The sequence below is a fragment of the Pinus tabuliformis genome, chromosome Q (assembly GCF_031772625.1).
Source record: "Pinus tabuliformis cultivar Carrire ecotype Pingquan chromosome Q, CPIR1, whole genome shotgun sequence".
In the NCBI taxonomy this organism is placed as follows: Eukaryota; Viridiplantae; Streptophyta; class Pinopsida; order Pinales; family Pinaceae; genus Pinus; species Pinus tabuliformis.
The window spans coordinates 938,998,750-939,017,004 of record NC_142296.1 but is presented as its reverse complement, the minus strand read 5'-3'; the positions used below and the strand labels follow the sequence as shown (position 1 = coordinate 939,017,004).

The window sequence follows — 18,255 nt, the reverse complement described above, 5'->3', positions numbered from 1 at the left end:
AAAGCTCAAAAGCAAAAGATGAACATAAGGACAAACTTTGGACTAGAATCTTTATACAGGGAGAGCATACATGTAATTGGGATTGACATTTTTTAGTGTGCTTAGTGCATGTTGGGAAACTAGGAGCCAAGGGTGAACTAACTGACTTGAATAAGTACACTCTTACTATCAACAAAGAGTTTGCAATCGCTATCTGCCAAAGATTCCCTCACACTATCACTATCTATAATGATTGTGCATTCTTTGCCTCCAGGGATGACGTAAGCTCTGGCATCAAGGACTGTGCAAGCACTATCCACTAGGATTGCACAAGCATTATCATCAAGGATTGCGCAGTCACTATTTCTAAATATTGTGTAGTCATTGTCATTAGGCACTACACAGCTATTGTCATCAAGGACTGTGTAATTCTTGACTTCCAAGGATCCACATTGACTACTAATCTCACTCATAAGAAGTTTGTTATGTAGGCATCACAAGATAACCATGTAAAAGTAAGTCACTTCGACACTTAGAACCCATGAAGGAAGACTTGAACACTTTAGGAACATGACCAAGTATGAAATTAATGGCTTGAAATGAAGGATGGCATGATCATAAGGGGGCTCCAAAATTTGAATATAGGCAAAATTTCGAGGGTGTTGTAGTAGTGACAACAAGTTTTCAATTTTGTAACTCCATTCAAGAGATAGTGTGGAAAGAAGCCATTAATTGACCATCTCAAAACATTTATATGCATTGCTTGGTAAAATATTTCAGATGATTGTAAGAAGAAACTAGATAGAAACAATCATCCTTGCATCTTGATAGACTACTCAAAAGAATCTAAACACTATATATTGTTTGATCCTATAAAAAAACATATCATTATTATTGGAAGTTCCATATTTGATTATGAGTCTCTAGGACTTAAGTTCTTATGTGATATTACACATTGATTCCTTTGATAGTTGCAAAAAAATGAATCAACTTCTCTCCTTTTTGGAATTTCAACCAGTTAGTTGAACTATGTTCCTAAATCAATTAGTAGTTGGTCCACACCATATAAAACTATTACTTCTCCTTGTTGACATTCCAAAATGCATGTTAGTTCACTTACTACTTATTTACCATGGAGGGCTACTAACATTCTTGAAGTTTCTAGACCCAATGTTGGTGATATCTCTTCATGCCAACAAAAGTGTAGTTAGAAGTAGCAGGTCAATGTTGCTTTGGTGGCTTATGTTCTTAAGACTTGTGATATTGTCTCCTATGATGATGAATAAGGACAACCTGAATGGGATGAGGACATGTTATTTTTTATGGATTCTCTTTAAAAGAACCACACTTGGGATTCAGTTCCTCAAACTCAAGGGAAGAATGTTGAAAAATGTCAATGGGTTTACGAGACTAAATTTAACTCTAAAGGCACCATCGAGCATCATAATACTTCTTTGGTCATGAAATAATTTTCTCAAAAATAAGAAATCAAATCAAATACACTAAAACCTTTTCTTTTTTAGCAAAAAATAATTATATTCAACTTATTACTTCACTTGCTTCTCACTTTAGATAGCAGATGGACCAAATGGATGTTTAAAGTGATTTTCTTCATGATGACTTATCCAAATAAATTTATATGGATAGGCCCCTTATATTTGTGATGGATTTAAATATTTTTTGTCAAACATAAAAATATGTTTATGGTTTGAAGCAGAACCCTAGGGCCTATGTAAAGATTGATTGTTTCTTTCTCAATATTAAATTCAGACATTGTGATTTTGATCATGGTATTTATGTATTACATGTTAATGGTAATGCATTAGTTGTTTATCTATATGTTGATGATTTAGTAATAATCGGAAATAATGCCAATCTAACTCTTGGATTGAAAAAACAAAATGCCAACACATTTGAAATGATAGATCTTGGTCTTTTGCATTACCTTCTTAGTCTTCAAGTTTTACATTTTTATGATGGTGTTTTCCCCTCTCAATATAAGTATGTATTGGATTTGTTTAAATATTTTAAGATGGACAATTTTAATCCATTTGGTATGCCTCTTTTTAATGGGTCTTAAATTCACTAAAGAAAGTCAATCCCTTAATGTCAACACCACCCTCTATCGATAGTTGGTTGGTGGTGTTATCTATTTAATTCATAGTTTACCTGATATTTCCTTGGTGTAAGTATGGCTTATTGATTCATGTAGGATCCCCATGAAATCCACTGGAAATCTATAAAGAGAATTACTAGTTACCTCACAATTCCCTTGCACCTTGGAATCAAGTAAGAATAAACAATGATCACAAGTCCACTTTTGGATATGTGTTTCTCTTTAGTTGTATGCCACTGGTCTAGTCATGCAAGAAACAAATGGTAGTAACTATATTAACTATGGAAGCTAAGTATCATGGTGCAATTAATGAAGATAAAAAGGTAGCATGGATTTGACAAATCTTGGTAGAGATTATGTTTATGTCTAGGACTTTATTTCTATATATTGTGACAATTAGAATGTAATTTTGGTTTTTGACAATACTATTACACATAGTAAGATGAAGCATGTCCAACTTCATGCTCACTGCTTAAGATAATTGGTTCATGAGAAGGTTGTTACCATTGTCTATTTCCAAACCAATTTTTAGATTATTGATATCTTCACCAAACCATTGTAAAAAGCTAAGTTTGTTAAGCTCTAAGACCTAATTTGGATTTTAAGGATGTTGTACTTATGAGGGGGATGTCATGTTGATGTAATTTCACCTCTTGAATTTCTAGAAAGTTATGTTGAAAGGTGGGGTGGTGTTGGAACCTGTGTCAAAGCCTTAAGTTATATTGGTTAATCACACTTCTATTAGGGACAACTAAACAAGTCAATGTTGGAAATCAGGATAATACTAAGAGTTGGTAGGGATGGGTTGGGGTGGTGTGGGGGGGGGTGTGGTGTGTGAATGAGTATTAGGACAAATTTTAATAATTATTACCAATATACAATATTTCAACTCATTTAGCAATCAACCATGTAAACAACTCATCAATCACATAACAACAACATACACATATGTAACTCATAAAGACACTAGATGTATGTGGAAACCCATAAAGTGAAAAAACCACAAATATTATTTTAGTTCTTTATGCAAATGCAAGCTCCAACCTATTGTTACATTATGCTTAATGGCAGCAACCAGAAGGAAGCAGCCATGTGAAGGAGGCACCAACCCCCAATTGTTTTATAGGCACCAACCTAGAGGAAGCACCAACTCCCTAATTTTCAAGCACCCAATTGCAAGAGGCATGAACCCCCAAGTTGTTTTATAGGGCCCTACCTGAAGGAAGCACCAACTCCCTAATGTGCAAGCGCCAACTTGCAGAACCTAATAGATCCTTTTTTCAGAACATTTTCATACTCATATTTACATGAACTCTGTCACCTTAAACTTCATATTTATATATGATTCTCTCATTGCTTCAACTCTCGATCAGCTAGATATTTCACTGCACGATCAATATACTTAGGCTATCTATACTTCTAATTTTAACTCTATACCTACTCTCAAACTCTCCCCTCAAACCTAGATTTAATCACTTCTTTTAAGATATGCTTAGACAACTCTTTCTTTACAGTCTCAAAACCAATATCAACACTTAGATATATATATTTTTTACCAATCAATAACATCTCCAATTTTAGATCTACATACGGATATATTATGGGCTCTTCTGCCCAACTCATCCTTCTTCAACACTCTTTAGACTCTCTTGGATCTTTCAATTCTTCACTGGGTCAACCAACCTTCCTTTATTGATTTAATTATCTTTTATAATTATATCCATCGTTTACCACGGGTATCAATCCATGGTATTTTCCCATGGTAATTTTCATTTTGAAGGTATCAATAGCTATATCATTTGGCTCAATCAAGACTATGGACAAAGTCTATATTCCATCATGCTAGCTCCTTGTAAACATTTGATAGATTGTTCTGCTCAGTTCCAATAGTGTTTTTGACACAAAGGTTCCCTTACATGTATCTGTTCTTTACGTTTCCTTAACTCCCCTTATATATGCATCCATAACTATGCCTTCATCCAACAACTTATAGTGTCTTAACTGAATTTGGTGCTCAATCACCAAATTTTCATGTTAGCTACCCCCAAAGACTCCACCGCTTTAGCACATGTAACCAAGGTCCAGGACCAATAGCTTAATCACAGAAGGCACTTAGCCTCTCAACTTGTAAAATTAACATTAACAAACAACCACATATGTCATCTGTTGGTGCTCGCTCAATCGTCATTTTGATCAACAGTTGATTTTCATCCCAGGGCCACCCACATGCCCGACGGTTAATGGAGAAGGAGGGCTTGGGATTTGTCATTTTGTGCATGAGAACACTTATAAAAACTCATCGTTCATGCAAATCAAACAGTGGATATTTATCTTGGGCCCCCTTGCTTGTTTGGTGTTTAAAAAGGGCGGGTTCATTTTTTGTTGCTTTCCCTCAAATGCAACACGATGCCACATCAAATAGCCCCAGCTTCCATGTCATGCTACCATGACCTTTCTTCCATGCACAATCCCATGTGTCTCTGCCACACATGTTGCTATGTTTCTCTGCCACACACGTCGTCGTGTCACTACCACATCATTTGTTGTGTAGTGTCTTCTAGTATACCACATCATTACGGTCCCAAGTCTCTCTTCCTCTACTTGTCTTGGTGATGTCATGTTGTCATCATAATGATGTCATCCTTCCACGTAGTGTCCTCTAGGTGGTGCCACATGTCTCCTAGAAATAGGCCACTTGGTCACCCAAAAGGGCCAAATCATTAGGTGAATTTTGAGGTCTAAAATGGGCCTCCTAAGCAAAATAAAATGATAGTAAAAATAATAAAATAAGAGTTATGAATTTTTAAAAGTTAAAAAAGGAAACTACATTTTTTCTATTCTATTTTCGGTTTATGTTCTTGCAGGATTACTCAATGTTCAAGTGTGTACACTCATTGGATGCATAATTAGATTCTTCATCCAATGAGTGTGCAACTTGAAATTTGAGTAAATTTACAAGGTGATAAATAAAAAAATATGACTAAAAATAGTAATTTTCTTCTTTTCCCTCAAAAAATATTCTTCCTTGAGGATGGCATCATCATCTTAAATCCTATTGGTCTCTTAAATTTTATTTTATTAGTACACTTTTCATTTTGAGGTCCATTTTTTACCTCAAAGTTCACCTAATGCCACCTTCCACGTGTCATGATATGATTGTGCCATGTGTTAGAAAGGTAGCAAGAAAATCCTCCATTTGACTTGTGCCTTAGTCAAATGGAGAAATTCAAATTTCCACATCAATAGGATGACTTGGATTGCAGTTAGCTTGAGTTACATGGCCTTGTTACCTATTCAGATTAGGGAATTCAAGTTTATAGGCTTAGAGTAGGGTTGTGCATGTAGTGATTGCTAAGATTTAGCAATCTAGTTTAGTTATTTTCAGTTGAACTTAGTTAACTAAGCTCTAGTCATTAGTTCAGTAGTTATAACTATTGTCAACTCATTGATCTCTCAGTTAACCAGTCAATCAGCCAAAAATAGCCTAGATATGCATGGATTTCAAATTGCCTAGTTGGAGTGGAGGAAAAGGCACATTATAATTGTCAATTGTATACCAGTTGAGTGTAAAGGCTTGGTAATTAATAAGGTGATCAATTCCATTCTAATCACACAAGTAAATAGGGAATTCCCATATTCTTTAGTAGCTCAATTTCTCCAGGATCGCGCAAGGAAATAGGAGGAAACTAGGGGGCTTGAATAGGCTAAGTGTTGGCCAGAGATACTCATTCAGCAGGAGAACAACTTTATAGTGGTGGGTGTGCTTCTAAGCTTGAAGCTGACATTGTAATAGTTTCTCATTCTCATCTGATTAATGAAAAGTAGTGGAGGGCTTTTTCCCAATTGGTTTCCGCTGTAAATCATTGTTTTCTTTATGTTTTGATGGTTGCATGTCATTGCATTTGTTTCTATCTTGTGATTTTCTATTCTGCAAATTGTAGAAGAAATTTGTGTCTCTTGTTTTCAGTTTGAATTCATCAGTAGTAGCAAATTACTTGTCATTTCTACATGTTACCAGAGCCTGAAAACACAATAGAAACCATTTAATAGATCGTTTCCTTTAGAATTTTCGATTTGCAGATTCAATGAAGCAGTTTTTCTTTTGTGCGGGAAAATGTCTTTCAACAAATTGAGATTGGAGTATGCCCTAGAGGGAACCTTGAATTTCATAGATTGGAAGGATGGGATGGAAGTTGTACTCGATGATAATGCAATATTGGAATACACCCAAACTGATATAACAAAACCAGCAGCATCAGATGCACAACAATTCACCCAATGGAAGAAGGATACTACAAAATCCAAGAGGATCATCCTAAAGGGTATGAGAGACAACATAGTCTCGAATTTACAGTGCAAGAAAACTACATTTTTTATGTGGAATATTGTCATTGAATTATTCGAAAATAGCAATGATGCTAGGAAATTAGCATTGAGGGACAAGCTCAGAAACATCTGAATGCAGAAAAATGAAACAATTCCACACAACCTCTCCAGCTTCACTCAGGTTCGAGATGAACTTGGAGGAGTAGGAGAAAATGTTCGATCTTCTGACCTAGTGAGCCTAGCTCTCCATGGCCTTCATAAATCCTAACACAGCTACTAGGACTCTATAAATGGAAGGGACAAATTACCAAATTGGGAGAGACTTTGATCTAATTTGGTGCATGAAGAAATTTGAAGGAACACTAGAGATGGAGTAACATCCAAATCTCAAGAGGAAGAAAATTTTGCCTTGGTAGGTAAGGGAAAGAAGGTCAACGAAAAGAAGTTCAAGGGAAAGAAGGCCCAAGGCAATCCTAAGCCTAGCCAAAACAATGGCAAGAAAAAGGACCTCGGCAAAATTAAATGTTTTCACTACCACGAATATGGACACTATGTAACCAAGTGTCCACATAAGAAATTTGGGAAGAAGCCTGCAATAGGAGTAGAAGATGATGCTCTTGCATCATAATTTGAATTGGATTTCACCCTCATTGCATGCATGACAAATATTTTATGAGGAAATGTATGGTACTTGGACTCTGGAGCCTCATTTCATATGACAAGAAGCAAGGAGTTCTTCAACATCTTGGAGGATAAGGACCTACAACTACACATAGAACATGGAGATGATGGGAGGTATATTACCAAAGGGATTGGTACTATCACCTTTAAGAGGGAGTCAAGCTCCCATCTTCACTTAAAAAATGTAATGTATATGCCTGGGCTAAAGAAAATTTTGATTTTTGTAGCTCTATTGGAGGACATAGGTTATGATGTGGTGTTCATTAGATGGAAATATTTTCTGAAGCATATGTCTACTTGACAAGTAAATAAAATTGGTGTCGAAGTGAAGAGGTGGATGCATGTGTTGCATTAAGTAACAAAGCAGAACATGTTTAGAGTCGAGATGTTGGAGAACTATGGCATAGGCGCTTGGGTCACCTACACCGTGGAGCTTTGAAAATAATACATCCGATCACCATGACACTTCCAAAATGAAACCTTGACCAACATGATTTTTGCAAGGGATGCACTCTTGGAAAATATTTTAAAGCATCCTCCCAAGGTTGACATAGCAGAGCTGGAGCAATCTTGGAGCAAGTCCACTCAGATGTGTTTGGAGCATTTTCTACAATATCAGTTGCAAAACACAAGTATTATGTAATTTTCATAGATGAATGTTCCTGCAAGTGTTGGATCTATTTTCTGAAGAAGAAATATGAAGTGTTTGCAAAATTTGTTGAATTCAAATCATTGGTTGAAAATGAGACTAGTTAGAAAATTAAATCCCTAAGAAGTGATAATGGAGGAGAATTTGTGTCTAATGCTTTCAAATGTTTTTGTGCCGAGGAAGGAAATAGAAGAGAATTGATTACACCCCACAACCAACAGTGAAATGGGGTGGTAGAGAGGAAAAATAGAAACATTATAGGGGTTGCAAGATCGATGTTGCATGATCAAGGATTGTCACTATATTTGTGGGAAGAAGAATTCAATACAGCAGTTTATTTGAAAAACCGAGCCCTCACAAAATACTTGGTATGATCACACCCAAAGAAGCTTTCTCTGGTAGGAAGCCAATGTTGAGAAATGGCAACAAGAAATACCAGTTTAATTTGTCTTTGAATTAAACTAAGAATTAAAACCGAATTCTATTCTCGTAGCAACTTGTAAATAATTGATTAAGTTTAATTAACTTAATTAGCTTAGGAATTTCGAGATGGAAGTCTTTTTGAAGTCAGGCATATGTTCTCCCTGTGTTTTAGGGGTCCAATATGAGTTTAAATTGAGTTGGAAATTAGATCACTTAGATTACTGAGTTAAGTTCAGTTAAATTAGTTCCAAATTGTTTGAGGAACTAATAGAGAGTTAATAGTCAGTTGGTGCACTAGGGCATCCACAAGTGTCACTCTAGTTAATTGAAGATTCCCTTATCAAAAACTCATGCATCTCGATTTTGAGAAAGACCCAATTGAGACTAGAGTGCAGGGACAATGTATTATCGGTTGTATTATTTGCTGGAGTGTAAATATCATGCATGCATCAAAGATTGATCCTATATTTGAATTGCGCAGTTTTGGAAGCATGAATTCCCTTTAAATACAGGTTATTCAGCCTAGGAATTATGCAAGAGATTAGGGGCTTGGAGAGATGTAAAATTGTCTAAGTGTTGGCCAAGAAATAGCTTGTGAGATGAGAGAGTTGGGCATACTTGTGCGGAATTGTTCTAGTAAGAAAAAGCTTTGTATATTCACTCACTTTTCTGATATATGCAATCTAGATAGCGGGGTTTTTAGCATTGGCTTTCCCCAAATACATTTTGTGTTATGTGCCATTGATTTATCTTCTTCTTGGTCATATTGTTTTCATTGATCTATTGGCTTCCGTCGGTTGAAACTAGAAGTAGATTCTTGTCATGTGCTTTAGTAAATTGCATTGTGAATCTACAAGATTTTCTACATGGTATTAGAGTTGAAGACAATATACTAGAGGAGATTTTGAAGTTATGAGTTTTGGGTTACAGGTGAAATTAGAATTTGCAATACATGCTTCAGGATCAGCAAATGGTGTTCTACAATTTGTGGCTCGAGTATGCCTTGGAAGGCAGCTCAAATTTTATAGCCTAGAGGGGCAGAAAGGAGGTTGTGCTAGAGGATAATGGCTTGAAGGAATTCGTTGATCAAGAAATTCCTAAGCAAGCAGCATCGGATGCACAGAATTTGGCCGAATGGAAGAAGTGTGTGGCAAAGGCGAGGCGGATAATCCTTGAGGGAGTTCGAGACCACATTGTCTCGAGTCTCCATGGCAAGGAAACTTCATATGCTATGTGGAAACCATTGACGGACTTGCATCAAAATAGCAGTGACCAAAGGAAATTGGCACTGAAGAACAAACTTTGAAAAATCAAAATGGAGAAAGGTGAGATGATTCCAAAATACTTGACCAAGGTGAGATGATTCCAAAAGGTTAGTGATTTTCATGGGAAAAGTGTTGATGCAACATCAAACTGCTTTTTTAGAGGACTTATTTTTTACACTTAAAATTTTCTAATGTGTGAAGTGTGGATGATTGTTTTTAAATGTTGGTGATTTTCATGTAGATTTTGAAAAGCATCAACACTTTTTTAAAGCATATTTTGACACTTTAAATTTTCTTACATCCTAAGTATGCACAATTTTTTTTAAATGTTGATTATTTAATCATTTCTCAAGTTATTCTTCATCTTATTTTTCGTTCTAATATGTTTTTTTAAGGGTTTTCCAAACATGTGTTTTTTGCCTTTTTTTTTTTTTTTTTTTTTTTTTTTAAAACGGAAATTTTAATTTTTTTTTGAAAAATTAAAAAAAAAAAATAATAATAATAACATTAATATTTTGAACTTAGGATTTTTTATATATTTATATATCGTTAATTAATACTTCAATACACATAATAAAAGAGTGACGGAATCGATCTCTGCAAATTACGGAGGGTTTCTCTGCGACGGCAATGGCATCGATCCGACCTTCCTGCGTCTGCAAAACTACTGGTGGGTCCATAAACCACCAGCCTGAATCCACACCCATACGATTATCACTGTCTTATGCTGCGCCGCCGAAAGTAGGGTTTTCTTATTCCTTGCTTAAGATAGGGCTTCTAAGAAGCTCGGAGGTGGAAAACTGGACGGCTCTGTTGCCTGTCGTGGCCCCTCTCCCGGAGCTAATAGCTGGCAATTTGATCGGCCTTAATAGTTTGGCTCTGACTCTCAGACGCCTGCGGATCATACCCTCAACAGAGTGCTCTACGGCAGGCTATGATGGAGATCGAAACGCCGTCCCTTTGGAGATAGAGAAGCCGCTGCAGAGTTATGCAGGAAAATACCCTGCCCTGAGCATGGATTTTTCCCTCTTTATGTGGGGTTCTGGAACAGAGATCGGTGTCATCGAAGCACTGGCAATACAAGATCGGAGCTATAATGGAATAGATCGAAGCCTCCACAAGAAACTGACAGATGGGTTAAATGAATCTGAGCTGATATCAACAACATGGCAACAGCCTCAGGAAAAAATGGAGACTAGGGTTTTGTCGACGGCTCTATCTTTAGCAACTCTCGTGCCACACCAGAGTGCCTCCGAAAATTTCTCGGCCCCCTTTCAGGTTCAAATCACACAGATCTCAGGCAAGACCATTCTGCAATGGATATACCCTTCAGATCTGGTGCAGAATCTCAAGGTAAAACTGGAACGCAGATTCGGGATCCCCACTGCCCTTCAGAGACTTATATTTCAAGGTAAACAACTCGATGATCCTCTTCCCCTCTCTTCTTACAGCATAAAAAATAATAGCTCTTTAGTGTTTTCCCTTCGCTTGAGAGGTGGAGCTGCAGGTCAATCTTCTTCTGCTCCTCCCTTCTCCTACAAAGCTGCAGTACACTTTGAGATTCCCATTTCCCCTGAGACTCCCAAACCCAAGCCTTTTCTGGTTGACAAGTTAGAGGAGGTTCCCTCTGTTGAGATCTCCCACCCTGGCCTGGCAGATGACCTTCAAAAATTTGTTGAAAGGGCCATCATTTGCAGATTCAATGGGCTTTGGCCACGCTCTAAGGACCTCTATGACTGGATCCATGACAACTGGACTCACCATTGCAAGGTCTGCTTCTGCTCAAAAGGATATTTTATAGTTCTGTTCGACAATCCTAAGCACTATGAACAGGCCTTAGAAGAAGGTCCTTGGTTTAGGGGTGCAGCAGGACTCTTCTTAACTCCATGGTTCCCAGATTTTGACCCAGCATCTGCTGTCATCACCAAAGCGCCTGTCTGGATCAGACTTCCAAACTTTCCAGCTCACCTGTGGCATTTAGCAGCCTTTAGGAGCATAGGAAACACCTTGGATAGCTTTTTAATGGGATATTCCTGGCGGGAACATCAAGGTCTCTACACATATGCCAGATTATGTGTGGAGCTAGATCTAAGCAAGGGACTACCAGATCAAATCATTCTCAAGATCAATGACTTTGTTTGGACCCAGAACCTGGATTACGAAAACACTGCCTTCCGCTGCCGCCACTGTCACCTAACAGGGCACCTGCAGAATTCATGCCCATCGCTGCCTGCAAATTCGAAAAAGGGCAACTTTGCAAAGACCAAACCCAAGCGTTGGACCCCTTGTTCTCCGCCGCCAGCAGTGAGCTCTGATTCCTCAAGCTCGGAAGATGAGGAGAGCGATGCAGAACTGGACCAGGCGCCTCAGATGATGGATCTGTCCACTGATACTCCTGCGCATACCACTGTCACAGCAATCTCCCAGAAACGCGTCCATGAGACCTCCTCTTTTGAATCAGATAAGGAGATCCCCCTGCTGGAGAACTCTAGTCTTCAAGTTGTTTTAGCTCATACTCCCCAGGATGGCTGGATAAAAGTCAATAAAAAGAAAGGGAAAAAACATCGTGTTGAGAATTCTGCCCCTGTGGGGTAAAAGTCAGTTTTTTGCTCTCAAGTTAATTGTTGTAGCTCCGTGAATGGTTCACCCCTTCTCCGGGACCGAGGTTGATAGTTTCATCATTTCCAGTCGGCCGGTTTCTTGTCTCTCTTGATTGTACTATATTTTTTTTTTACTTTAACGGTTAATTTTTTGAATGGCGGCAAAACAGCTACCACGTGCTTATTACATTGAAATAGATCCTCAAATTTCTTGACCCTCAGATTTCTTGTTACACGGTGAGTCCATGGACATGCTTTGTCACAGAAACGCCTTTTAGGGAATAAAATCGCAGAGTCTCTGCCTAAAAGTTCTGGACATCATTAAAGGAGCGTTTGTCCACACAATCAATGGCTGTTACCTGTTGCCCCTGGGAGATTACAGAATTTGACTTGCTTCAACCTGGAATTTGAAATGCTGACCACTATCTCTGCTGCCAGTAGGACAATTCGGATCTGAGTTACTTCAATCTGGAATTTGAAATGTCGACTTCCCTCTCTGATCATCAAACCCCAACCAACCAGCGCCTTGGTTTATCAATCAAATGTATGCCACAGGATAAGGACATTTTTTGAAGAGATGGATTGCATTTTCCTTGGGAAAACAACTTGTTGTCGCTAACTAATTAATCCGATGCACTATCAGGCTCAATGCTTAGTTCAGCTTGCTCTAATGCTAGATTCAAAAATCCCTTTGCAGGAGACAAGGCGGTGGAGCCGATGGATATGAAATAAACTGTCACAAGATCATCTTTCTGTAGTTAATCGAAATTCCTGGAAAGGATTGTGCTGCTAACAGACTCAACAAGCTTGAGAGTTGACAGACAGAAGTAGGTCCCGAATTTTTGCTGCCGTTCTTGGCTTTCTTCCGACATGTGATTGGGGAACCAGTAATAGACTCTTTTAATTCTACCTGAAGCTCACCTGTACAGTGCATTCATCCAAACAATCACACAACGTCCAAGTCAGTTCAGGATTCTGCTGGGAACAGAGTGTAAAGAGTCTGCCAGGAACAGAGATTCCAAAGTATCAAACTTTTCATGAATGCCTGCCCTTGGAGCTTGGTATAATTGATTCCTGGAAACTAGAACAGCAAAGCCTGATGGAAATCCAAGATTGCTGGCTCAGTAGCTGATCCCATATACATCATAAATATCAATTTCCTGGGTAAACCTATTAAGGGATGATGCAGAGAGATTCTACCGAGTTGACTGAAAGGGTTCTTTGGCTTCTGGCTGAGCCAAGATTGGCTTCCGAATCGGCTTGAGAATTTAGCTGCCTCATTATGTGGTAGAAGGAAATTTTCCGAAACTTAGCCAGCATGGGTCTAATTTTCTTGAGAATTTGGCCTAAATGGATCTGCAAAGGATTTGAATGTGAATTCATTGCTTGAATGATGAGCCGAGAGTCTCCAAAGACCGTCAGGGATTGAATATTCCGTTTAAGAGCCAGAGTCAGCCCCTGCCACAAAGCTAGAGCCTCTGCTCTATTGTTTGATTCGATTCCTAGACCCCAATGATACCTGAGTAAAGTAGTGCCTTCAGGTTTCAGCAGAACTCCACCTCCACCCGCAGCTCCAGGATTGCCTTTAGAGGCCCCGTCGAAGAATAGACAATGGTCATCTAGGGCCGATCTCCACTTTAGAAATTCCTGTTCTTCTAGGCGTATTTCCCACATAGCATGGCAAGAGGCTGGAGTAATAGGGATGGATTGATTTTTTGGGACAATATCTTTCAGCCAGAGCTCCTCCTCACTGTCAAGCTTCGCTTCATTCCTTAAGGCTGGCTTAGCTTCCAATGTTTCTCCCAATATAGCTTTAATTTTGGAAATTACGCTGTTTGATGTGCAGATTTCTCCTCTGAAAATTCTGTTATTCCTTTCCAGCCATAACTTCCAGCATATGAATTTAGGGGTCCACATCCATGCAGTCTTTAGAAGGTTTTTTTTATTGAGGCAGAACGGTGATAGCTTGGCCCACTCGTGAAGCAGATTTGGCACATTACTTGGCAGCTCAAACTTGTTCGCCCTTGAACTCAGAACCCCCTTCCAAACTGTCTTGGCAAATGGGCACAGCAACAACAGGTGATCAGCTGTTTCTTCCTCTGATATACATAATGGGCATCTGGATGGCCCTTCCATTCCCCGTTTTCTCAGGTTGTCTCCTGTCAGAACACTGTTATGAGCAAGCGTCCAGCTGAAGAAGTCGATTTTTGGGAGAGAAGGGAAGCTCCATATGAATTTCCATTGCGTTGGGTCTGGAGGAACATTCGGAACAGCAATCAGACTTTTGTATCCTTCAGCTACCGAGAAGGTACCAGTATGGGAGCCCCACCCTCTTTTGTCCTTGGCTGTTGCTGACAGGGGAGATTTTCCTTGCAGTTTGTCTAACAGTAAAGAAGCTTCAGAATGCAAATGGTGTGGAACCTCTCCTAGATTCCAGTTGTCCCATCTTCTGTCAGCATCCTCCGTCCAGTTGGATATGTCCCAAAGTGTTTCCTTATTGTTGGAGTGCAGCCATAGTTTAATATTTGCCAGGCCTTCTATCTGGTGTAGTGGCTGGTCTCCAAGAATCTGATCTTTCCAAATTCTAATTTTCTTCCCATTGCCTGGGATCCAGTAGAGGTTGGGACTGAAGTTCTCCAGAGCTGCGATACAAAGCTTGGATATTGGGGAACCTTTGGAGTTTTTTGGAGGTAGGTCCAAACATCTCAAACGTTGACCTTGAAAGTATTTCTTCCACAGTACTTTTTTGCTCCAGCTTATTTTCCCTGCCACAATATTCCACAAAATTTTTGAGCCTAGAGCGAGATTTTGAGCAGCCAAGTCTCTCATTTGCAGACCTCCTTCTATGAATGGTTTCTTAATGGTATCCCAATTTACTAAATGAAGTCTTCTTTCATTGTTTTTCCCCCCTTCCCACAGGAATCTCCTCAGCATACCATCCATTTTACTGAGAAAGGTTTTGGGGGCAAGGAGAATGGAGTGCTGAAAAAGAGGCATGCTTGTTAGGACAGATTTTATAAGAATTATTTTCCCAGCAGTGTTCAGCCAGGAGGCTCCCCAGGCTTGTATTCTGAGCTTTAGCTTGTCCAAAAGGGGCATCCAGTGGGCAACTTTAGGGTTGGATCTGAAAATTGGGATCCCAAGATATTTGAATGATTCCCAGTCCTGACAGATTTTCATTTCCAGAAGCCTAGCTATGTCAGCAAGATTTTTGGCTGAGCAATTCCAGCCATAGATTGTGCTTTTTGAGTAGTTTATCTTGCTGCCGGATGCTTCCTTATAGATGTCCAGTTCCTTTTTGAAAGATCTGGCCGAATTAATGCTCGCTCCACCTAGCAGCAGAGTATCGTCGGCAAATTGGGCATGGTTTATGTCTTTGACATTATGCACCATTCTGAGGCCTGGCAGAATTTGGACTTGCTGACAGAAGTCGAGCTGGAAACTAAGAACTGAGGCTTGAATAGCATAGAGCAGCGGGGACAGCGGACAGCCTTGTCTTAATCCCCTGGAAGCTGTAAAAAATTCAGTCGATCGTCCATTTACCAACGGTGCAATCCAAGGAGAGGCAATGCAGGCTTTCACCCAATTTATGAAGTTTATTGAGAAGCCCATTTTCGTCATAACAACAAACAGAAAGTCGTGCCTCACCCTGTCGAAGGCATTAGCCAAATCTAGTTTTATTACCATTCCTTTCTCTTTTCTCTGGCCACTTGAGTGAACTGCCTCTTGAACCAGCACTATATTATCCAGGATCTTTCTCCCTTTGATGAAGCCTCCTTGGTTCTCCGGTATGATGTCCGGCAGAATATTCTTGAGGCGAGTGGAAATTATTTTGGTAATCAGTTTATAGCTAGTATTACACAGTGAAATGGGTCGAAATCTACTGAAATCTGAGGCTCCTTTCTCTTTCGGAATCAAAGCAAGGAAGGCTGAATTGGTACTGCCTCCTATCTTTGCACAGAATTGGGACTTCCTGGCCATTCTCAGGAGGTCTTTTTTGATAGTTGACCAGCAAGATTGAAAGAACCTAGCAGTGAACCCATCAGGCCCTGGCGCTTTGTCCGGTTCCATGCAATCCACGGCTTTCTTGAGTTCGTCCATGCTGATCGGAGCAGTCAGCATATTATTGACAGAGTCTTGCACACAAAAGGGATTAGATTATACGGATAGGCTTGAGGATCTATAGGCTGGTCATCTGGCGCTAAATAGAGATCTTTAAAAAAGGAGAATGCTGCTCTCTTGATACCTTCAAAATCATTAACCACTACCTCTTGGAATCGGATTTCTGAAACATTTTTGAATTGCTTTCTAGCTTCGGCATGCTTGTGGAAAAAACTAGTATTTTTGTCGCCGGCCTGTAACCATAAATTTCTAGATTTTTGTCTCCAATACTCTTCTTCGTCCCTACTGGCTTTATGAAGGGCTTTTTGCAGCTCAACTTCTTTTTGGAGCAGACTTTGGGTAATAACTGAATCCTCCATTGATGATTGGAGAGCAGCAAGGTTTTCTACAGACTCTTTTCTCTTGGCAGCAGGTGTTTTCAAAGCTTTAGCCCACTCCTTGAGTCTTCTCTTAAGAGCCCGCAACTTTTCTTCCCACACGAAGAAGGGGGATCCCTGTATTTTCCGACTCCATACTTCAGAAACCACCTCATTGAAACCCTCTTGCTGAATCCACAATGGGCTAAATCTAAATGGAATTGGGCCCAGAGAACCATCCATGGAGAGCTCGAGACTTATGGGTTTATGATCGGAAGTGCAGTTGGGCAGAATTTTGGATGAAGCCATTAGCCCGTTAGTAAGAAAGGAGGCTTGGACTAGGAATCTGTCCAACCGAGCAGCTATATGGCTGGGGCCTAGTCTTTTATTAGACCAAGTGTATTTCCCAGCTGATGGTTTGATGTCCTCCAAATCCCAGCCAATCATGATATCTTCTACCCATTCTCTGGCTGGATCCCTTACAGGGGAACCTCCTTTTTTCTCTTCAGCAGCTAGAGTAACGTTCAGATCCCCTGCAATAATGATGTTTTCTGGATTGTGCAATACAAGAAAGGACTGGAGCGAGTCCCAACAAATTTTTTTCTCCGATGGAGAGACCGGAGCATAAAGGTTAAACATACTTACTTGTTGACCAGAATCTTTGTGAAGGAGCTGAGTGAAAATCCAGTGCTGGCAACTTTCTTCTTGAATCAAGTCGTATTTGGAGCTGTCCCAGAAGGAGGCAATCCCACCCGAGGCACCTCTAGCACTGACAGCTCTACCAGGGCCTTTGTGCCAGAATGTTTTGCTGGATTGGAGGAGAAGAGTGTCCTCCATCTTTGTCTCCTGGATGAGAAAGATTTCAGGCATATGCAATCTCACAATGTCTTTCAGGGCCTCTTCTTTCAGCCTGCTACCTAATCCTCTGCAATTCCAGGAGACGTATTTCATTATTTACTGGAGTGGGGGGGAGTGGCTCCTTTTGGAGCCTTGTTATGCTTGCGCCCGGATCTGGTGTTCATCATTCCCTTTAGAGTTTTCTGAGAACCTTGGAGAACATCCATGTAGGTTTTCTCCTCTCTCTGTTTCTTCTTGGATTTTCGGCCCCTGGTCGATTTGATAGGAGAAATTTGTGAGCTGTCTGATTCAGATTCTCTTTCTTCTGATTCTTCCCCTGAATCAGAGGCAAGACTTATGTGCTCGTCATTGCCTGCTTTTTCCCCTTGATCTGCCTTGGCTAGTTGGGCATTTGATTCTTCTTCGATATCCTTCCTTTTCTTTGGCTGATCTTCAGTTTCTTCATGTTTCTCTGAGGTCTCCCCCTTTTCAACTGAGGATGGGCCTTCATTTGAGACTGGTTTGGTCTTGTCATTGGACTGGGGATTTCCCTTTGGTCCTGACTGCTTCTTCTCGTTTGGCTTTGAGACTACCTTTCCCTTTTTTATTTCCTTCCATCCTTCTTCTTCCTCTTTGTCCCCTGATGGTGCTTTGGGGCAATTTCGTTGAAAATGGCCGTGCTCATGGCAGATTCTGCATTTAAATGGCAGTTGCTCGTAGTCCAACTTCTGGAAATGGTGCCAATCTCCCACTGAAAGCTTGATGGCTTCCGGTAGTCCAGCTTCTAGGTCAACTTCCACGCAAATTCTGGCGCAAGTGTATTGGCCCTTGTTATCAGCTTTGTCTATGAATCTGCCCAGTCCGTTTCCTATCTTTTGCAGAGCTTGATAGCTCCAGCAGT

At 39.8% G+C, this 18,255-nt stretch overlaps 1 protein-coding gene across 1 annotated transcript; it reads right to left on the bottom strand.

Moving 5' to 3' along the window:
• Nucleotides 1-12,662: 12,662 nt before the first annotated feature.
• LOC149222541 (uncharacterized) lies at nt 12,663-16,826 on the bottom strand. Its single transcript, XM_089387627.1, has 4 exons — nt 16,286-16,826; nt 13,559-16,175; nt 12,961-13,039; nt 12,663-12,791 (listed from the first exon to the last, which is right to left on the bottom strand). Exons 1-4 carry the CDS (start codon nt 16,824-16,826, stop codon nt 12,663-12,665), a joined length of 3,366 nt encoding a protein of 1,121 aa, XP_089243753.1.
• Between the last annotated feature and the right edge of the window lie 1,429 nt (nt 16,827-18,255).